Below are 23,773 nucleotides of genomic sequence, written 5' to 3' on the forward strand. Positions count from 1 at the left end.
CACAATGGCTTCCAGCTCCTCCTGTTTGTTACCCAAATCTGTGTACATTGGTGTAGAGGCACTTCAGTTGGGCTGCTGACCCAGTCACCTTTTTGGAGGAACAAGCCCTAATCCCTTTGTAGCATTTCTGATATTTCCCTGTTGGTTCCTTGCAGTGATGAGAATGACACATACATACAGACACGCATACAGAAATGCAGACAGAGACACACTGACACAGAGTTCTTGTTAGCAGTGAGAGCAGAGCCAGGCAGAGCTGAGCCTTCTTTAATTAGCCTTTCTCCATTTATAGCTTTACAGATATGGGCCTGGACCAAGAGGTTAAACAGGATGTTTTTTTTTAAAAAAAAAAATGTTATTCCAAATACACACACCCAGGCCCAACACTCACATGACATACATCCAGCGTTCCGGCCCAAGATGTCATTCTCACTAGCCTGGGCTATCACTCCTTACAAACACACAATCTTGTGTAACCTGTCAAGGCCACCTTGTTTTGACTGATTGCTGTCATTTAATCATGTTAGTATTAGTCTACTTGGACCGTCCAGATGGCCATGTTACTATTGATCTTCCTTTATCATTCGGGTGGCTGGAGCCGTACGTCCTGCCATTCCCACAGTTCCTAATGCATCAGCAGGCCCTGAGTCTTTGTTACTCAAAACTCCATCCCCTTCCCCTGATAAATCCAGTTTAAAGCTCCCCTTATAAGTCTAGTCAGTTTGTTAGCAAAGACTAGCAGCAGCAGCAAAAGGAACATTAGGGAAAATGTAGGTTCGCTGCTGAATGAGGTGAGTGCTCTGGTGACGGAGGATACAGAGAAGGCAGAGTTACTGAATACCTTCTTTGCATCTGTCTTTACTGCTAAGACTGGCCCTCAGGAATCCCAGACCCTGGAGGTAAGACAGAAAGCCTGGAGAAAGGAAGACTTTCCCTTGGTTGAAGGGGATCAGGTTAGAAATCATTTCAGCAAACTGGATACTCACAAATCCACAGGCCCCAATGGGATGCACCCACAAGTGCTGAGACAGCTGGCAGATATTATTGCTAAGTTGTGCTCCATCATCTTGAAAAGGCCTGTAGTTTCCTGGGTCCTCTTTTTTGCCCTTCTTCAAGACTGGAGTAACATTAGCTTTCTTCCAGTCCTCAGGCACCTCTCCTGTTCTCCATGATCTGTCAAAGATGTCCAAGACCTGTGCCCTGTTATACAAACTGCCACACCTAGTTGCTCTCTTCACCACAGTCTGGGAGCTATTTAGGCCTCTCCCCAGCAGCAGCTAAAAAGGTGCTTGACCTTCCCTAATCAGGGGTCAGCTAGAGCAAAGGCTGTGGGCACCGTTTGATGAGGACAGCTGACTTTGTTAGGAGCTGACCTTACCTTATCATTAGCCTCAATGGACAGCACCAGGAACCCTGAATTTCCTCTGAGGGTTCCCAGGAGTTTCCAGATCCCATAGAAAGTGCCCAGAAATGCAAAGAGATCTCAAGAAGACCTCAGAGAAGCAGAGCCCAGAAACTGCTGCACAAACTGCTGCATCTGTTGGCTTCCTCTTTCTGCTGTGATCCACACTAATCGCTCTTGACTCTAAGGATGTGTTGCACAAACATTCGTGGACAGTGTGTTTAAAAAATAGCTAATTTATTGGGATGTTTTGCATAGGAAAATGTTCATGTGACAAATTGTATTTGGTTTACTTGGCAAGGTTTTGGCAGGGAGGTATGCTGCAGGGGTGGCCTCTGTAAGAAGAGGTCAAAGGCTGCCCTGTGCCAGACACAGCCAGTTCCAGCCAGCTTCCCCAATAGACCTACTGCAGGCCAAAGATGAGACAGTCAGCAAAGTTGGTGGCACCTCTGTAAAAACATTTAAGCAAGGGCAAAACCACCAGACAGGCAGCGGAAGAGAGAAAAAAGATTGAGAAACAGTAGAGGGAACACCAAGGTCAAAGAAGGGGGGGGGTGTTCCAGGTGCTAGAGATTCCCCTGCAGCCCATGGAGTACCCCCCGATAGGAATTGTGGCCTGTGGAGAACCCAAGCAGGAACAATTTTTTTTCCTGAAGGACTGCAGCCCATAGAGAGGACCCATGCTGGAACAGTGGAAAAGCATGAGGAGTAAGGAGCTGCAGAGAGGAACTGTTATGTACTGACTGTAACTCCCCCATCTCCCTGGAACAAAGAAATAAACTTACCAGCAGAGTCAATTATACTGTTAAGCAGCATTCTTTATTGACAGCACTGGGGATCACTGGGAATTATTCTCCATAAGTGCTCCAATGACTGGATGCACTTGTGTTGCTTATATTCACACAATTATTACATATTAATTACAATTTTTGAAAATTTTTAACATACAATACATCTATACTAAGAAATAATTGATGAAGTTAGTTAGTTATAATTGATTAGTTTCTTACTCACAATACATCTATTAATTACTAGTAAAACATAAGCTAAGCGCTCTGCTTCTAAACAACGTATTACTTAATCTTCTGTTTTCCTCGAGTGCTGAGAGAGCTGGCAGACGTTATTGCTAAGCTGCTCTCCATCATCTTGAAAAGGTCTTGGAGAACAAGATAGATGTCTGAGGACTGGAAGAAAGCCAATGTCACTCCAGTCTTCAAAAAGGGCAAGAAGGAGGACCCGGGAAACTACAGGCCAGTCAGCCTCACCTCCACTCCTGAAAAGGTGATGGGACAGCTCATTCTGGGTGTCATCTCCAAGCATGTGGAGGAAAAGAAGGTCATCAGAAGTAGTCAGCATGGATTGACCAAAGGGCAAATCATGTTTGACCAACCTGATAGCTTTCTATGATGGCATGACTGGCTGGGTAGACAAGGGGAGAGCAGTGGATGTTTTCTACCTTGACTTCAGCAAGGCTTTTGACATTGTGTCCCACAACATCTTCATAGGCAAGCTCAGGAAGTATGGGTTGGAGGAGTGGACAGTGAGATGTCCTACTGCAGAGCTGGAGGGCAGGAGGTAGAAGTTGAGCCTGGGAAGAAGGGGGATGAGGGAAAAGTGCTTTTAGGTTGTTTTGTTTGTTTGTTGTTTTGTTTGTTTATGGTTGATTATGGTTGGGTTTTGTTTGTTTGTTTTTCCACTATCCTACTCTATTTCTATTTGGCAATAAATTAAATTTCCCCAAGTTCAGCCTGTTTTGCCCATGACAGTAATTAGTGAGTCTTCTAACTGTCCTCACCTCAACCCACAAGCTTCCCCTGTCTTGCTGAGGAGAGGGAGTGAGAGAGCAGCCTGGTGGGCACCTGGCAGACAGACAGGCAATCTTAACCCACCACAGAAATCTAGATTAACTTCAAAGCCTGCTTGTGAGCACACATGCTAATGGTTTTAAATAAGGAGCTGTGACAGCTGGATCAGTTTTTATAGTTTGCAACTGGTATCAATTTTTTAGGTTCAAGCCAAAAATCTATCTAGATTTAATGACCATTTATTACATTTATGTACTACTTAAGTAGTCTGTAATAATTCAACAATTTCAGTGTATTAAAATAATGTGTGAAGTCTCCCTGCAACTAACAGGGAGATTCTACCAATTTTGTTAACTATTTTTTTCTTTCCTAAAATACAGTTATGGGATTACTTGAATAGGGAGTGCATAATCAAAAAACATGCTCTTAAGCATTCTTTCCATTTGAAAATGGAAGGATTAAAAATTTTCCAAAAAAGTAACTTTGAAGATCATGTCCTTGAACAAAATAAGATTACAGCAAAGTGAATGTACTCACCAATTAACTGAAGCTCACATATGATTCTTGACTTTCTACTTTAAAAGCAAGAAAACATACTGAAAGCAATTTTAATATCTGATAAATTTTTGTTTAACTAAAGTAGTGATGGCAATAAGCAATGACACATTACAATTTTTTTTCCAAATAACTGTGTTGGAAGAGGTGTCTAAGGAGACAGTACACTGGCAATGCTTTCTGCCTGTGCCTGGTGTGTATTTTGTCAAGCATTCTTACAAGATCTTTGATCAGTCATCTTATGGTCTAAAGCAATGTGAACCACAAAGACATATAAAAAATGCTGTATGTGAAATTACAAAATAAAATTATCCACATTTCAAAACTTCAAAAACAGTGAGAAATTGATAGGGAAAAGCTTTAGGTACATCTTTTGCAAGGAAACCATGTAGTAATGCAGCTTTACAAATGAGACTGGTTTTTCCACTTTTTTTTTTTTTAAGTGTCTTTGCTCAATGAGAAGAGGGAGGCTCCTTTTTCCCACTGTGTACAGGCTCTGTACATGTATTCATTTGCATGTTAGCCATAAGCTGTTCCCAGCATCTAATTATTTTGGTTCAGTACAGCTTAGTTCTTAATTAAGTTTGTGCATATGTATTTTACTGTATATGTTTGTTTGGGATTGATGAACCAGTGCTAATTTTGTTATCTTTAAGAACTAAAAAAATTAATTTGGGTGAAGTTATTGTTGGCACACTGAAAAATGTCTCTCTGCTGCTTATAGTCTTGAATATAAGAACTGTTTGATATAGATGTTTGACAAGTAAATATCTCTGCTCTGTAAAATACTTTCTTGCTGGTACAGTTGTCTGTATTTCTTTTTAGTGTTCATAGGAACTGGGTTTTCATTTTAACAAATTTTTCCCTTCCTCTCCCACTTCTCTTGTAGGTAGCATTGGCACTTCGCTTCAATGCCAGTCAATCCATCAAGATCACATTTGTAGCAATGACAGTGACAAGGTGAGGTTTGTATAAGTGTTCCATTTACAAGGTGCATTTTTAAATGAATCACATTGATTTTACTGTACTAAGTATTTGTTTTCTAGGCCCAGTAGCTAACTTTCAGTGTTACACTTTGAAATCTCTTTAGCCTTTTAGAAAGTATATCTACTTACTTCACTCAAGACAATATTTTTAGTGGATTAAAGGGATATTTTCTTGTAGCATACCTTTCTTTTTGCTCACATTCTAAATATTTGTGGTTTACCATACTGACCATACCATACTGACCCTCACAAGTAATAAAGAGTGGTGATGTCATTGTTAATACATTGGGCATGTGTCTTACTCCTATCACTTGTGTCTTGTGAGGTTTGAGCTAGTTAATAATGCTGAGAGAGTTTTTTTGCAATGGCTTTCTTTTCTATATTTGGAGATGGAAACTCCAGGTTTTACAGACAGGAACCTACTGTTCATTTCTGTAGCTTTAAAATATCATCCTATGTAGAACCATCCAAGTGTTTTCCTAATCTTTTAGCAAGGGATCATGCTCACACACTGGATTGCTTTCAGTCTGTAGAGATGTGCATTGGAATAATTGTTTTCAGTGATATGTCAGTAATGTATATGTGGGCTATATGATATATCAGTAATATATGTGTGGAATACAGAAGGGAAAAGTTTTCAGGTTGAATTACTGTCAAGACTTACTTCATGTTCCTGTTCTTGTTTGCGTTTTTCCTTAACAGTTCCTCTCCTTAATAACACAAATTGATTAACATTAGTCCAATATGTAACATGTTACATTACAGGGTGTTTCAAAAAGGTGGACTCAATTCAAAATCACTACTGCTTTGAATCTGGGCCCATCTTTTTGAAACACCCTGTATTTTCAAGTTCGACACTGTATAATAAGCTTTCTTGCTGCTATGTAAGCCTAGGAAAGGGCATGTATTAGTCAAATTTAATTAATCTTTCTTAGAAGTCAAAATGCTAGCTGCCTGTCAGTGCTCTGATAACTGCACAAATCCTTGTGTTTTGAATTGGTGGAATAACTTAAGAACCAGTTTGTTTATAGCATTTTCAGGTCATTCCAAAACCAAGTTTCTTTTCAGAATGACTTCATTTTTTAATTATTCGGAAGTATGTCCAGATTTGGAGCCTAGTTATCTTTCAAATATTGGACAAACATGCTAGTTACAACTTGATAAAAGAAAATATTTAAAGTTTCCAGTTGATTTGGTGGTCATTGTCAGGGAACAGCAAGAGTGGCTGCTCCACAAGAGCAGGGGAGCTGAGGGTGACAGCAAGGGAGAGGCAATGTCCTCAACAATAAGGGATGCAGTCTTGCAGCACCTGAACAAGGAGACCAGAGCAGGTCTGGTGACAGTGACCAGGGTCAGCTACAGTCCAGTAATAAGCAAGGCCATAGTGACAAGACAGGTTCAAGGTCAAACCAATAAATCAAGTCAGCAAGGCAAAGACAAGATCAACAAGGTACATGGCCAGGTATAAGTGTACATAGCATACCTACAGTGTAGCTCAGGGAAGGACCAAGGTCTAATGCCTGAACTTAAATGCAGCTCCTGAGTGAAAGGGGTAGCCCCTGCACTGAGGCTTTTCCCAGCTCTTTCTCAGCAGTCTGATCCCAGATTACACAACTGTGCTATGTCATAGCTGGCTTTGAGTGCAGGCAGACAAACCCTTGGTGAGGAGGGGGAAGAGGTTGCAGTCTGTTGGTACACTCTGGGCCCTGGCAGTCATACACTATGGTAAAGACAGTTACTTTCCCTTATGGTGTTTTCAAGGTCTGAAAAGCTTGGAAAGGAGGAAAAAAATATTCAAATTACTTTAAACTATTTTATTTTTCTATGGTGTTGGATCTATTTTCAAGGAAAGTTAGAGATTATGTTGTAGCTTTGCCTTATGTAATGGGCCTCTTCAATAGGACGCCTTTGCTGTCTGTCTTGGAAACTTGACAGGGTGAAGGTCACTTCTAGGTGATACATCAGAAGTGTGGAACAGACTGTGGAAATGTGGAAGAGAGAAAAGTATTAGAGTTGAAGATTCTGTGCTCAGAATTCAGTTGTATAGTCACTGTGTGCTGTTGCATACTCACACACTAAGTGTTATTTAAAGAAACTGATTTATTGCAGTCTTCTGCAAAGGGTAATGCTCATTTGAGGAATCACTCAAACAGGATGGCCAGTTGTTGTCTGGATGTTGACAGGTGTCTCAATTGCAAGGGTCCTTGTAATGGCATCTTCAGCTGGATCACATGAGACTCCCTAAACTGTTGTTCTGTAAATGAAGGAATAGAGGGTACTATCAGCAAGTTTGCTGGTGACACCAAGCTGGGAGGAGTGGCTGACACTGGAAGCTGTGCTGCCATCAGAGACCTGGACAGGCTGGAGAGTTGGGCGGGGAGAAATTTAATGAAATATAATAAGGGCAAGTGTAGAGTCTTGAATCTGGGCAGAACAACCCCAGGTTCCAGTATAAGTTGGGGAATGACCTATTAGAGAGCAGCGTAGGGGAACGGGACCTGGGGGTCCTGGGGACAGCAGGGTGACCATGAGCCAGCACTGGGCCCTTGTGGCCAGGAAGCCAATGGTACCTGGGGTGGGTTAGAAGGGGGTGGTCAGTAGGTCAGAGAGGTTCTCCTGCCCCTCTGCTCTGCCCTGGGGAGACTACACCTGGAATCTTGTGTCCAGTTGTGGCCCCTCAGTTCCAGCAGGACAGGGAACTGCTGCAGAGAGTCCAGCGCAGCCACCAAGATGCTGAAGGGAGTGGAGCATCTCCCGTGTGAGGAAAGGCTGAGGGAGCTGGGGCTCTGGAGCTGGACAAGAGGACACAGAGGGGACTCATTCATGGGGATCAATATGGAAAGGGTGAGTGTCAGGAGGATGGAGCCAGGCTCTTCTGGGTGACAACCAATGGTAGAACAAGGAGTAATGGGTGCAAACTGGAACACTTAAATATGAAAAGAAACTTCTTCATGGTGAGGGTGGCAGAGCCTGGCCCAGGCTGCCCAGGGAGGTTGTGGAGTCTCCTTCTCTGCAGACATTCCAACCCGCCTGGACACCTTCCTGTGTAACCTCATCTGGGTGTTCCTGTTCCATGGGGGGATTGCACTGGATGAGCTTTCCAGGGCCCTTCAACCCCTGACACTCTGGGATTCTGTGATTCTGTGAAATGCTCATAATGTAGCTGGCTCCTGGTCCTACAATACTGCTCTAGCATATGCACGATCATTTTCAATTAACTAGTTGAACTGTCTTAACTGTGTACATCTTAACTATTGTCCTATGCAATAATAAGCATATCTAAACATACAAATAGCATCTATATATTAGTTAGTTACTTTATCTGTGCAAAGCAGGAATTGCCTCTGGAGTTCCTGTCAATCTATTGATAATCTTATCAACATGAAGCCAGGATGGCTGGGAAAGGGGGGTCCTTTATCAATTGGTCAATTATCTTACCTAGGCAGAAGCTGTCTGGGGGATTCCTGGGAGTATTCCATTGATGACTAAGTGGGCTGAGTATATACATAGGCACAAGCTTTATGCCCAGCTGCATTAATTATTTTGCTGTTAGTTTAAATTCCACAGGTTTTGCCACATTGCCAATATAACTGTTGGTAGTAATGTTTGTAGAAAGCAGCAAAATAAAGATTCTTTACATCCTTTTACATGTTGCATATTCATAAATTTCTTCTGTTCCTTGTGAGCTATATTCCAAGAGAATTCTTGGAGGAGAGGAACAAGCAGTGGTAAATTTCTTTCAGAGCTACATTAATGTATTTTTATTAGTGGTTGGGTTAAGAGAAAAATCAGGGAAGGTAATAATGTATGTTCAATTAAAAAAATTTTAAGCTCAGTTGAGAATTGCACTTTTGGCATGTCACAAAATTTTGGGAGGGTAGGGGAAGACACATCAGATTTAAATTCCAGAAGACTATATAACTTTCTTTGAGTTGCATGGCTTATGATCTATTTCCATGTTGACAGAACAAAGGGACTATAACCTTTTTGGTTTTCATATGTGCTGGAAGGCAGGAGGGGAGAATCTACCATTCTTATTGGTATTGATTCTGTATCAAATTAGAACACCAAGCTGTAAAAGCTGATGAAAATAAAACTAGTCCAAATCACAGGAAGAACGCATTTTCATAGAAACATAGAATAGTTTGGGTTGGAAGGGACCTTCAAAGGCCATCTAATCCAACCACTGTGCAATGAGCAGGGACATCTTCAACTAGATCTGGTTGCTCAGAGCCCCATCCAGACTGACCTTGAATGTCTCCAGGGACGTGGCATCTACCACCTCTCTGGGCAACCTGGGCCAGTGTTTTACCACCCTCAGTGTAAAAAATTTCTTCCTCATGTCTAACCTGAATCACCTCTCCTTTAGTTTAAAACCATCACCCTTTGCCATGTTGTAACAGGCTCTGCTAAAAAGTCAGTCCCCATCTTTCTTATAGGCTCCATTTAAGTACTGAAAGGCCACAATCAGGTCTCCACAAGTCTCCTCCAGGCTAAACAACCCCAACTCTGTCAGCCTGTCCTCATAGGAGAGCTGTTCCAGCCCTCTGATCATCTTGGTGGTCTTCCTCTGGAACCTCTCCAGCAGGTCCATGTCTTTCCTGTACTGAGGGCTCCAGAGCTGAACACAGTACTCCAGGTGGGGTCTCACCAGAGCAGAGTGGAGGGACAGAATCACCTCCCTCGACCTGCTGACCACGCTCCTTTTGATGCAGCCCAAGATACGATTGGCCTTCTGGGCTGCAAGGGCACTTTGCTGGCTCACGTCTAATCTTTCATCCGCCAGTACCCCAAGTCCTTCTGCACAGGGCTGCTCTCAATCCCTTCATCCCCCAGCCTGTATTGATACTGGGGGTAGCCCTGACATAGGTGCAGGACCTTGCACTTGGTCTTATTGAACCTCAAGAGGTTCCCATGGGCCCACTTCTGGAGTCTGTCCAGGTCCCTCTGGATGGCATCCTGTCCCTCAGACGTGTCAACTGCACCACTCAGCTTGGTGTCATCTGCAAACTTGCTGACGGTGCACTTGCTCCCACTATGTCATTGATGAAGACATTAAACAGTACTGGTCCTAGTGCTGACACCTGAGGTACACTGGTGTCCATCCAGACATTGTGCCATTGACCACTACACTCTGGGTGCGACCATCCAGCCAGTTCCTCATCCACTGAACAGTCCACCCATCAAATACATACCTCTCCAATTTAGAGAGAAGGGTGTTGTGGGGAACCGTGTCAAAGGCTTTACAGAAGTCCAGATAGATGACATCTGTAGCACTTTCTTTGTCCACTGATGTAGTTATTCCATTGAAGAAGGCCAATAGGTTGGTCAGGCAGGCCTTGCCCTTGGTGAATCTGTGCTGGCTGTCTTGAATCACCTCCCTGTCCTCCATGTACCTTATCATAGCTTCTAGGAGGATCTGTTCACAGTATCACAGTATGTTTGGGATTGGAAGGGACCTCAAAAGATCATCTAGTCCAATCCCCCTGCTGGAGCAGGAACGCCCAGGTGAGGTCGCACAGGAACATGTCCAGGCGGGTTTTGAATGTCTCCAGGGAAGGAGACTCCACAACCCCCCTGGGCAGCCTGTTCCAGTGCTCTGTCACCCTTACTGAGAAGAAGTTTTTTCTCAAATTTAAGTGGAACCTCTTGTGTTCCAGCTTGATCCCATTACCCCTTGTCCTATCATTGTTTGCCACCGAGAAGAGCCTGGTTCCATCGTCGTGGCACTCACCCTTTATATATTTATAAACATTAATAAGGTCACCCCTCAGTCTCCTCTTCTCCAAACTAAAGAGACCCAGCTTCCTCAGCCTTTCCTCATAAGGGAGGTGCTCCACTCCCTTAATTATCTTCGTTGCCCTACGCTGGACCCTCTCCAGCAGTTCCCTGTCCTTCTGGAACTGAGGGGCCCAGAACTGGACACAATATTCCAGATGGGGTCTCACCAGAGCGGAGTAGAGGGGAAGGAGGACCTCTCTCAATCTACTAACCACCCCCCTTCTAATACACCCCAGGATGCCATTGGCCTTCCTGGCCACAAGGGCACAGTGCTGGCTCATGGTCATCCTGTTGTCCACCAGGACCCCCAGGTCTCTTTCCCCTACACTGCTCTCTAATATGTAATTTCCCAACCTACACTGGAACCTGGAGTTGTTCCTGCCCAGATGCAGGACTCTACACTTGCCCTTGTTAAATTTCATCAGGTTATTCCCTGCCCAACTCTCCAGCCTGTCCAGGTCTCTGGATGTCAGCACAGCTTCCAGTGTCAGCCACTCCTCCCAGCTTAGTGTCATCAGCAAACTTCCTGATAGTGCACTCAATTCCCTCGTCTAAATCGTTAATGAATATATTGAATAATATTGGCCCCAGTACTGACCCCTGAGGCACTCCACTAGATACTGGCCTCCAACTAGACTCCGCACCATTGACTACCACTCTCTGGCTTCTCTCCTTAAGCCAGTTTGCAACCCACCTCACTACTCTATTGTCTAGACCACACCTCCTCAACTTAGCAACTAGGATGCTGTGGGAGACTGTGTCAAAGGCTTTACTGAAATCAAGGTAGACCACATCCACCGCTCTGCCATCATCCATCCACCTTGTTACATTCTCATAGAAGGCTATGAGGTTGGTCAAGCATGACTTACCCTTGGTAAAGCCATGCTGGCTGCCCCTAATAACCCTCTTATCTTTGATATGCCTTGAGATGGCATCAAGGATAAGCTGTTCCATTACTTTCCCAGGGACAGAGGTGAGGCTGACCGGTCTATAATTACCCGGGTCCTCCTTCTTGCCCTTTTTGAAGACTGGAGTGACATTTGCTTTCCTCCAATCCTCGGGCACCTCTCCCGTTTCCCAAGACTTGGCAAAGATGTTGGAGAGCGGTCCAACAATGACTTCAGCCAGCTCCCTCACCACCCGCGGGTGCATCCCATCTGGACCCATGGATTTATGGATGTCCAGACTATTTAATTGCTCCCTAACCCAGTCCTCATCAACTAAAGCAAACTCCTCCATTGACCTGGCTTCATCCGGGGTCTCAGGGGTACAGGGCTCCCCAGGACAGCCTCCAGCAGAGCAGACAGAGACAAAGAAGGCATTCAGTAATTCTGCCTTCTCTGTATCTTCTGCCACCAGGGCACCCACCCCATTCCTCAGTGGGCCTATATTGCCTCTGGTATTAGTTTTATCCACTATGTATTTGAAAAAGTTCTTTTTGCTGTCCTTGACCCCTCTCACCAGCTGTAATTCTAAGGAGGCCTTGGCTATCCTATCTGCCTTCCTACATCCTCTAACAGCAGCCTTATATTCCCCCCAAGTGGCCAGCCCCTGCTTCCATGACCTGTAAACTCTCCTCTTCTGCTTGAGCATACCCAACAGATCCCTATTCAACCACGCAGGCCTCCTGGCTCCCTTCCTTGACTCCCTACGTGTGGGGATGCTCTGATCCTGAGCGTGGAAGAAGCAATCTCTGAATGCAATCCAGCTATCTTGGGCCCCTTTTCCTTCAAGCAGCCTTGCCCATGGGATTTCCCCCAGCAATTGCTTGAAAAGGCCAAAGTTAGCCCTGCTAAAGTCCAGGGTTGCAATTCTACTCGCTATTCTGTTCCTGCCACACAAGATGCTGAACTCCACCATCTCGTGGTCACTGGAATCCAGGCAGCCCTCAATCTTTACTGCTTCGACCAGCCCCTCCTTGTTAGTGAGGATGAGATCCAGCAGTGCACCTCTCCTAGTCGGCTCCTCCACCCTTTGCATCAGAAAGTTCTCATCAAGGCACTGGAGGAACCTCCTGGACTGTGGCTGGCTGGCTGAATGGTCCTTCCAGCAAACATCAGGGAAGTTAAAATCCCCCACCACAACCAGGGCCTGTGCCTGTGAGGCCACTCTCAGCTGCCCATAGAAGGCCTCATCAACTTCCTCAGCCTGATCTGGTGGCCTGTAACAGACGCCCACAACAGTGTCACCCCTGCCAGCCTGCCCCTTGATCCTGACCCATACACTCTCAACCCGCTCATCATCCGCTCCTGGGCAGAATTTAGTACATTGTAGTTGCTCTCTCACATAGAGAGCAACTCCACCACCACGCCTGGCCGGCCTGTCTTTCCTGAAAAGGGCATAGCCATCCATGACCACATTCCAGTCATGTGAACTGTCCCACCATGTCTCTGTAATTGCCACCAGATCATAATCTCCCGACCAAACACAGGATTCTAACTCCTCCTGCTTATTCCCCATGCTGCGCGCATTGCTGTACAGGCATTTCAGGGAGTGAGCAGAGCACACCCATTTCTCCCTAGGGGCATAGGAGGCCACCCGGTCCTCATCAGTTTTAGAATGCTGCCCCACTGGGACAAGCCCAGCTACAACCCCATCCCCTTCGAGCCTAGTTTAAAGCTCTCCAAATGAGCCCAGCTAAATCCTGCCCTAGGAATTCCATGATCTTCCCAGTGCCAGAGGTGAGGCTGACAGGTCAGTAGTTCCCGGGGTCCTCCTTTCTACCCTTTTTAAAAATGGGTGTGATGTTTCCCTTTTCCAGTCACCAGGGACTTCACCTGACTGCCAAGATTTCTGAAATCTCATGGAGAGTGGTTTGGCAACTACAGCAGCCAATTCCTTCAGGACTCTGGGATGCATCTCATCAGGTCACAGAATCACAGAATGGTTGAGGTTGGAAGGGACCTCTGGAGATCATCCAGTCCAACCCACGTGCTAAAGCAGGGTCACCAGAGCAGGTTGCACAGGAAGGTGTCCAGGTGGGTTTGAATGTCTGCAGAGAAGGAGACTCCACAACCTCCCTGGGCAGCCTGGGCCAGGCTCTGGCACCCTCACTGGGAACAAGTTTCCCATGTTTAGATGGAACCTCCTGTGCTTTAGTTTGTGCCCGTTGCCCCTCATGCTATTGTGGGGCACCATGGAAAAGAGTCTGGTCCCATCCTCTTGACACCCACCCTTCATAAGCATAAATAAGATCTTGTCTCAGCCTTCTCCAGGCTGAACAGCCCCAGCTCTCTCAGTGTCTTCTCATAAGAAAGATGCTTCAGACCCCTCATCATCTTTGTGTCCCTCCACTGGACTCTCTCCAGTAATTCCTTGTCCTTCTTGAACTGGGGAGCCCAGAACTGGACACAGAACTCCAGATGTGGCCTCACCAGGGCAGAGCAGAGGGGGAGGATCACCTCCCTCGACCTGCTGGCCACACTCTTCCTAATGCGCCCCAGGTACCATTGGCCTTCTTGGCCACAAGGGCACATTGCTGGCTCATGGTCAACCTGTTGTCAACCAGAACTCCCAGGTCTGTCTCTGCAGTGCTGCTCTCCAGCAGGTCCAGCCCTAACCTGTACTGGTGTACAGGGTTATTCCTCCCCAGGTGCAGGACCCTGCACTTGCCCTTGTTGCACTTCATCAAGTTTTTCTCTGCCCAGTCCTCCAGCCTGTCCAGGTCTCGCTGGATGGCAGCACAGCCTCTGGTGTGTCAGCCCTTCCTCCCAGTTTGGTATCATCAGTCAGCTTGCTGAGGGTGCACTCAGTCTCTTCATCCAGGTCATTGATGAAGAGGTTGAACAGGACTGGACCCATTGCTGACCCCTGGGGAACCCCAGTAACTACAGGCCTCCAACCAGACTCTGCACCGTTGATCGCAACCCTCTGAGCTCTGCCGTCCAGCCAGTTCATGATCCATCTCACCGTGCATTCATCCAACCCACACTTCCTGAGCTTGCCTATGAGGATGTTGTGAGATAGTGGGAGACAGTGTCAAAAGCCTTGCTGAAGTCAAGGTAGATAACCTCTACTGCTCTTCCCTCATCTACCCAGCCAGTCATGCTCTCATAGAAGGCTATGACGTTGGTCAAGCATGATTTCCCTTTGGTGAACCCATGCTGACTACTCCTGATGACCTTTTCCTCCACATGCTTGGAGATGACGTCCAGAATGAATTGTCCCATCACCTTTCCAGGGATGGAGGTGAGGCTGACTGGCCTGTAGTCTCCTGGGTCGTCCTTCTTGCCCTTTTTGAAGACTGGAGTGACGTTGGCTTTCTTCCAGTCCTCAGGCACCTCTCCTGTTCTCCATGACCTTTCAAAGATGATGGAGAGTGGCTTTGCAATATCTGCTAGCTGTCTCAGCACTCGTGGGTGCATCCCATCGGGGCCCGTGGATTTGTGAGTATCCAGTTTGCTGAAATGATCTCTAACCTGATCCTCCTCAACCAAGGGGAAGTCTTCCTTTCTCCAGGCTTTCTGTCTTACCTCCAGGGTCTGGGATTCCTGACAGCTGGTCTTAGTAGTAAAGACAGAAGCAAAGAAGGCATTCAGTAATGTCCCATGGACTTATGTACATTCAGTTTCTGTAAGTGGTCATGAACTGGATTCTCACAGTGGGAGGGACTTTGCTCCCCCAGTCCCCATCTTGCAGTTCACTTTCCTCTTAAGAAGTGTGGCAAGAGAGCTTGCCCATGATGTCTGAGGCAAAAAAGTTGTTGAGCACCTCAGCCTTCTTCTCATCCATTGTTACCAGTTTGCCAGGGGGGTTCAGGAGAGCTGGTCAATATTCAAACATCACTTCCTCCAAGCTCAAGACCCATGCATCCCTATGAGGAAGAAATCAAGGAAAGGGAGTAGGGTAGGGTAGACGAGGGAAGAGCAGTGGAGGTTATCTACCTTGACTTCAGCAAGGCTTTTGACACTCTCTCCCACATCCTCATAGGTAAACTCAGGAAGTGTTGGTTGCATGAGTGGACAGTGAGATGGAGATGGACTGAGAACGGGCTAGATGGCAGAGCTCAGAGGGTTGTGATCAGCAGCACAGAATCTCTCATCAGTGACCTGGATGAAGAGACTGAGTGCACCCTCAGCAAGTTTGCTGATGATACCAAACTGGGAGTACCAGTACAGGTTAGGGGTTGACCTGCTGGAAAGCAGCAGTGCAGAGAAGGACTCATAGTGGGTGACTCTCTGTTAAAGGGCACTCAATGCTGCAACAGACTCTTCCTCAGGTTTCCCTGGCACTGGAAACCTGCTGTCTGTCCCAATCTAACGATAAACCGCTTTACCTCCTTTGGAGCCTGAACCAAACTACCACTAGTTTGGTTAAGTAGTCAAGTGCATCCATCACAGAAGGGTATCTATTTTGTCAGGCTAGCATAATGAATTGGCATATTACAAATGTACAGACTGGCTAAATAGTACTGTATGAGAATTCCAGTGAAGCTTGAAGAATTTAACTGACTTGAGCACCAAATTCAAGGAGATCATTTTCCCCTCCTTAGAAAAACCTTACTTTAGAGAAAGAAAGATTCTTTTTCACCATTCAATGGTCTTAGAATCATAGAACAGTTTGGCTTGGAAGGAACCTTCAAAGGTCATCTAGTCTAACCACTGTGCAATGAGCAGGGACATCTTCAACTAGATCAGGTTGCTCAGAGCCCTATCCAAGTGGACCTTGAATGTCTCCAGGGATGGGGCATCTCCATCTCCCTGGGCAACCTGGGCCAGTGTTTTACCACACTCATTGTAAAAAATTTCTTCCTCATGTCTAGCCTGAATCTGCCCTGCCCCGTCTTTCTTATCGGCCCCTTTTAAATATGGAAAGGCTGCAATAAGGTCTCCCCAGAACCTTCTCATCTCTAGGCTCGGGAATCTGGGATGCATCTCATCAGGTCCCATAGATTTAGAATCATAGAATCAAAATAATTTTGAAGACTGAGGCAAAGAAGTTGCTGAGTACCTCAGCCTTCTCTTTATCTGTTGTTACCAGTTCTCCAGTCTTGCTTATTGGGGGGGCATGCTTCCTTTGACCTCCCTTTTCTGGTTGATGTACCTGTAGAAGCCCTTCTTGTTATTCTTTGCATCCCTTGCCAAGTTCAGCTCCAGCTGTGCCTTGGCCTTCCTTACCCCATCTCTGCACAACCGGGCAGTGTCGCTATACTCTTCCCAGGGTACCCGTCCCTGCTTCCATCGCCTGTGCATTTCCGTCTTGCCCTTTAGTTTGACCAGCAGGTCTTGACTCAGCCATGCTGGCCTCTTGCCTTCCTTACCCTATTTCTTACACCTGGGGATCACAAGCTCTTGTGCTCTATGGAAAGCGTCCTTAAAGATCTGCCAGCTCTGTTCTGCTCCCTTGTCCCTGAGGGCAGTTTCCCAGGGGGTCCTATTGACTAACTACTCGAAGAGCTGGAAGTTGGCTTTCCTAAAATTCAGGGTCCTGGCTTGACTTTTCACCTGTCCCACATCCCTCAGGACTGCGAACTCCACGAGCACGTGATCACTGCAGCCCGGGCTGCCTCCAATCTTGCTGTCACCAATTTTGGAACCTTTGCAGAGATATATGTGGTTTTGTCTCCAAATGTCATTTTTATCTTTGCTTTTTCTATGAGAAAATGTGAAATTCTGTTGCACTTTATGTGGCGATGAGGAACGACGCATACAGACGCAGACAGAGACGCACAGGCACAGATTTCTTGTTAGCAGCGAGAGCAGAGCCAGGCAGAGCTGAGCTCTCTTTTATTAACAGTTCTCAATTTATATGTTTACAGATACAGGGCCGGACCAAAAGGTTAAACAGTTTTTTCAAAAAATGTTATCCCAAACACACCACACTCATGTTGTGTCTGTTTTCAGTCACGTCCCCATGCATATCTTGTGGGCGGTGTTCCGACCCACTCATTCACACGCCCAGGCCCAACATTCACACCATACACATGGGGGCGGTTTTCCAACCTGAGATATCATTCTCACTGGCCTGGGCTATCACTCCTTACACTCATAAAAAACATACTTCTGCATAACCTGTCCAAGGCCATTTAGCTGGAACCGCCCATGCTGCTGTTCCCACACTTTATAGGAGAATCTGGTGATTTCCCCAGTAAAATGCTTGTTTCTTAAGAATGTTCACAGTTCTACCAAATTTGAGCTATAATACTGCTTTCTAAAAGCAGTAGGTTGCAATAGTAGGGTATAATAGCAATCTACTACCCCTTTCACCCAATACTCCATCTGTGTTTATGTGAATAAGGATTTCCACACCATTTACTTCATTTTGTTGACTCAGCACACAAGAATCTTAAATTCATGTTCAGTGAGATCAGCAGGAAACTGAAGACTAGGATTTCTTCACATGTGGCCTCACAGCATTAAAAAAACAAGAGAGTCATTGTTTGGTAATACAAAGAACCTGCTTAACCTCACAGCATTGAAAAGAAACATTTTGCAGCTTCTCCCTTAAAAAGATGTAGTATTTCATATATATGCAATACAGTTTTCCATTTTATGTGGTATCATAAAATGTTTATAAACAAGTCTTAAATTACTGATTTGGAGGTGGAAACTTTCAAGTATCAGTGCATGAGTCAGATGGACCCTTTAACATACTTGTAATTTCTTTGATTTTTTCTTTAAAGTGTAACATGCCATCTATATTTAATACCAATGGTATTAAAATGTATAGACTAATAATATAAAGTGAGGCTGGAATTACTATTCTTACAGAAATTACAAAAATTATGAAAATTTTTCTTGAAGTACTGCATTTAGGGAAAAGAATTTTATAAAAAGAAAATGCTATTGCTATTTACATTCTCCAGTGTCAGTCCTTCCCATGGGCTGCAGTTCTTCAAGAACTACTCCAGCATGGGTCCTTTCCACAGGGTGCAGTCTTTCCAGAACAGACTGCTCCAGTGTGGGTCCCTCACAGGTTCACAGGTCCTGCTAGACCTGTTACTGCATGGGCTTTCCATTGGGTGCATCCACCTGCTCCAGCATGAGGTCCTCCACAGGCTGCAGGTGGATATCTGCTCCACCGTTAACCTCCATGGGCTGCAGGGGGACAGCCTGCTTCACCATGGTCTTCAACATGGGCTGCAGGGGAATCTCTGCTCCTGGACCTGGAGCACCTCCCCCCCTTCCTTCTTCACTGACCTTGGCATTTGCAGAGTTGTTTCTCTCACATATTCTCTCTCCTCTCTTTAGCTGAAGTTGTACAGTTTGTTGTTTTTTTTGTTGCTGTGTTGTTTTTTTTTTTCTCCTTCTTAAATATGTTACCATAGATGTGCTACCATTGTCACTGATTGGCTCAGCCTTAGCCAGCAATGGGTCTGTCTTGAAGCTGTCTGACATTGGCTTTATCGGACATTGGGGAAGCTTCCTCACAGAAGCCACCCCTGTGCCCCCCCCTCCCCCCCCAAAACCTTGCCACACAAGCCCAATACAGGGATACACTCTCAGTCTCACCGCTTGAACCTGCAAATGTGAAAGCAACAGCTGCATCCATCAGCCTGGGATGGAGACCCTCAAGTGTCCTGTCTGGGCTCCAGCAGCCAGTCAGGAGGAATCACCAGGCCCTGTAGCTGCTGGATGCAGTGGCTACTTACAACACCTCTTAACACTGGGGTGATGTGTGTATAGGAAGGTCATGCTAAGTGACATCCTCTTGTTTGAGACTCTGCTACATGTTAATATATGTGTCAGCCTCCTATTTAAGGGGAAAAAAGATTGGGGGATTTTTAAGCCAAACAATAGTCTGTTTCCTGCTTTTGCACAATGAACCCACGTTGGAGAAGTTTGTAAAGGACTGTATCCTGTGGAAAGGACTCCATGATGGAGTAGTGGAACAGTGTGAGGAGGAAGGAGAGGCAGAGATGAAGTGTTATGAACAGAGCACAAACCCCATTCCCCATCCCCCTGTGCCCCTCAGGGGGAAGGAAGTAGAAGAGTGAAGTTGAGCCTGAGAAGATGGGGGGGTGGGGGGAAAGTGTTTTTATTTCTGTTTTATTTCTCACTGTCCTCCTCTGTTATTAGTTGTCAATAAATTAAATTAATCTTCCCCAAGTTAAGTCTGTTTTGCCCGTGACAGTAATTGGTGAGTGACCTCCCTATCCTTTATCTTAACCCACGAGTTTTTTCATTGTGTTTTCTCCCCCTGTCTTGCTGAGAAGAGGGAGTCAGAGAGGGGCTTGGTGGGCACCTGATGGCCAGCCAAGGTCAACCCACCACAGGGCAGAAAGGAAAAGTGAAGGAGAATGGAAGTTTAAATGGGACACATGCCTTGACGACTTTGGTTGTTTATGGACACAAATTTTTGGGCCTACACTTTCCTAGCGTATAATGCCAAAGGCTATGAAGACTACTTTATTGTTACTCAGCTTCTGAAGGAAAGAATGGATGTGCAGTGGAGGTGATAAACTCATGTGCATAGACATTCCCCTGCTGACTATATTTCATAGACTCTTCACATTTTTTACCCATGTAACTAAACAGCCTTTCCCGTGTACTGGGTATTGAGGACTGCAAAGGTTATTTCTCCTATTTTTTCAATACTGCTGAAAATCAAAGTTACATGGGCCCTCTTCCACAACTGGAATATTATGGAGTGCGTAACATGATGCTTGAGGAGAAAATACAATTCTTGGCATGACATGCAGCTAATCAGGAAAAGATTTCTGACTTTCAAAAAGAACTGTATTACTGTTGCAAGCAAGATGTGAAAATTTTGAGGGAGGCCTGCAGATCACACAGGAATGAGATTATAGTGATAACTTGGTCTATCAGAGCCGAGCATTCTCTAAACCCCTGATTACCAATACTATCCAATGCAAGTGCTTCATGCTGCCTGGTTGTTTCTTTATATGAGAGCCTCATGGAGAAATGCGTGGGCAATGTGTCATGTCTGTAATGGAGAAGCAAGTCAATGAAGCATTCAAGCATTGGAACAGGGTCCCCAGGGAAGCGGTTGAGTCACCATCCCTGGAGGTATTTGAGAGACATGTAGATATGGCACTTAGGCACATGGTTTAGTGGTGAACTTGTCAGTGTTAGGTTAATGTTTGGACTTGATGATCTTAAAGGTCTTTCCAAAGCTAAATGATTCTGTGATTCTTTGAAGGTGCAATAGGGATAGCAGTTGTTGCTCTGGCTTATTAGTTAGTCCTGTGGCATAATGTCCAGCTGGCTGAAAACAGAGGCAAATGGGTGTTGCATTAAGATGATTAATTTAGCAGAAGTTAAGCCCCATGCAACGTGGCTAGGTTGAACTCCTGAGTGATGCAAATAACCTCAAGTTGGCACTATAAGTCTGATCTTTCTCAATGGCTGGCCCAGCGCACAGATTCATGAATAGTATAGCATATACTATAAGTCTGAGTGTGTTAATGTTGAATTCACACAATCAGATTCATGAAAAGTGCAGGCCAGTTGTGATCATCAAATCTACGTGCTACACAGATTCATGAATAGTATAATAGATGCTATAGGTCTGGATGCATTACAGTATAGGTCTGGGTGCATTCAATGAGAAATTCTCATTACTAGATCCACAAATAATGAGTTTTATTAAAGCAACAGGTGCAAGTTCTTTGAGATGCTGTTGATAAATACACTGTCTGCAAAAACACACTTTAGTTGCAAAATACACATTAGTTGAAATAAGATGTTAGTGCCAAGAAATAAGTACTGGTACCATATATATAATTTCTAAGATGACTATATAGCGCTATTAATGTGATTACAAATACAAGCTTCAAGTCTAAACTCAGTAGAACTAAGTGCACAAATCTTACCTAAAAGCATCCCTTTGGGGTGGGGAATATAGGCTCAGCCCGTTGACTGGTCCCAGAAGTCCTATTATGCTATTCCCTTGACTTCCCAGTGATGGTGTCTTCCCCCCACCCTTCCTCTATTGTTACGGTATTTTATAATATTTTCTACATTTAGGCGAGCTTGAGTGACTCTAGTTATGCATACCTTTGTTATTGATTGGTTTAGCAATCCTCGCTTCCATTTTTAAAGTAAAAACCTCACTATGCATGCTCGAAGGTAGGTTGGAGGCGGGTATCCTTTGAGATGGAAGTGTGTTTTGGTATTAAAATGAGATTATAATGAACAATGTTCCTCCATTGGACAAATTTCTGGCTTAGTAAATAGCATTTTGGATGGAAATAAACATTTATTCTTTGTAATTGACAGCAGCTATACCTTATCTTCAAAACTGACAGCAGCTATACCATCTGGTTATTTTACCTGTGGCTTGTTAATAGGGCCTGGCTGTGATACCTTTATATCACTCCACCCCCATATCTTCTCAATGAGCTTCCTCAGGCACTACCAAGTAAGAATGCAGGCCAGGTGTGTGGGAGGGTGAAATCATACAGAGCATATTTCTTCCCCTCTCTGCAGCTGCATTATATGCTGAAGATGTGGATATAGCTTTATTCTCAATAAGTGTATCCTTGATAATTAGTTTCAATAATTTGCCAATCTTTGCCTCACCTTACCAGCAACAAAGTTGGACCCAGCATCTTTTAAGAACTTGCAGCAAAGGTATAGCAGAATATTGTTCATACCTGTGTTATCTTTTCCATCCCCAGCCATGAAAAAGCCCAAAAGTATAGGCTCCACAATAGCTAAAAGTGGGGACACTTCAAAAAAACCTAACTCAGATCTGATACATTCTTCACAGAATCACAGAATGGTTGGGGTTGGAAGGGACCTCTGGAGATCATCCAGTCCAACCCACCTGCTAAAGCAGGTTCACCAGAGCAGGTTGCACAGGGTCGTGTCCAGGCGGGTCTTGAATGTCTGCAGAGAAGGAGACTCCACAACCTCTCTGGGCGGCCTGGTCCAGGCTCTGCCACCCTCAAGGTCGTTTTTCCTTGTATTCAGATGGAACCTCCTGTGCTTCAGTCTGTGCCTGTAGCCTCTCATCCTATCGTTGGGCACCACTGAAAGGAGTCTTGTCCCATCCTCTTGACACCCACCCTTGAGATATTTAGAAACACTGATGAGATCCCCTCTCAGCTTCTCTTCTCCAGGCTGAACAGACCCAGCTCTCTTGGTCCCTCCTCATAAGAAATATGCTCTAGACCCTTAATCATCTTTATAGCTCTCTGCTGAACTCCCTCCAGTAATTCCTTGTCTTTCTTGAACTGGGGAGCCCAGAACTGGACACAGTGCTCCAGATGGGGCCTCACCAGGCCAGAGTAGAGGGGGAGGATCACCTTCCTCAATGTGCTGGTCACACTTTTCTTAATGCATCCAAGGATACCATTGACCTTCTTGGCCACAAGGACACATTGTTGACTCATGATCAACCTGTTGTCAACCAGGACTGTCACGGAGGGACCCCGAAGTTAGTTTTAGGCAGACAACCAGGTCCAAACCAAGCTTTTATTCTGTCCAGGAAAGTCCGGAAAAACAGCCAATTAGAAATGGGGTTTATACAATCAGTTACTCCAGTAACATAAAATACAGATTTGGATATCAACTTTGAGGAACTTATTGGGGTACAGCAAATAATAACAATGGAAGTCCATAGTGTGCATACACGTGGCTCACCAAAAACAATACCAGAGCCATCCCTGACCCCAGGAAAAATACACCCACGTGTCTAGTGAGAAATTATATTAAGGATATACGCTTGCCTGAATCTAGCAAGGAATTATTAAAGAAAATATACAGGCTTATATTTAAGCATGGAATACACTCACATGTCTAGTGAGGAAAACACCTGCCCAAGTGGTGAGGAATTATTTAACACACTCACTTATCTGGCGATGAAATATCTAAGTTATCACTCACTCACATGTGGAGATGAGGCAGTCTCATTTTTCTTTCGGGAGGTTACTTTAGATGGCGTCCCAGTGCCGGGAGTGCTCTTGGCGGCAGCATTTGGCCCCGAGAGGACCACACAAAAGGCAGCCTCGGCGGACCTTGTTTATAGCCGTGTCAGATCTGGCTTGTGGGCAGTCTAGAAGCTTTGTGGCTTCTCTGCACCCCCCTAGTGTGGCTACGTGCACCTCTGCACCCCTCTACTGTGGCTACATGTGCCCCCTCCTCTCTCCTAACGACTTTGGCCTGGGTCTCACAATAAGGGCCATTAACTTGCCCCATTGCAGGAGAGTGGGGAGGTGTGCACACATGCAGCTGCCACATCAGTTCTCAGCGGGGGGGGGGGGGAGGGTGTAGGGGGAGAGTGTACTGCCACAAAGACTCCCAGGTCCTTCTCTGCAATGCTGCTTTCCAGCAGGTCCA

The 23,773-nt window shown here is 45.3% G+C and overlaps 1 protein-coding gene across 1 annotated transcript in view; it reads left to right on the top strand.

The window, feature by feature from the left end:
• LOC308051448 (E3 ubiquitin-protein ligase RNF38-like) overlaps positions 1–23,773 on the top strand; it is a gene marked incomplete at both ends in the record, with an annotated part of 164,476 nt that overhangs the window by 40,041 nt on the left and 100,662 nt on the right. Inside the window, one exon of the mRNA XM_080361884.1 lies at positions 4,656–4,722. Coding sequence (XP_080218010.1) covers positions 4,656–4,722 — 67 coding nt within the window. The remainder of the gene's footprint in view (positions 1–4,655; positions 4,723–23,773) is intronic.

The sequence above is a fragment of the Nesoenas mayeri genome (genome assembly GCF_963082525.1).
Source record: "Nesoenas mayeri genome assembly, chromosome: W".
NCBI lineage: Eukaryota > Metazoa > Chordata > Aves > Columbiformes > Columbidae > Nesoenas > Nesoenas mayeri.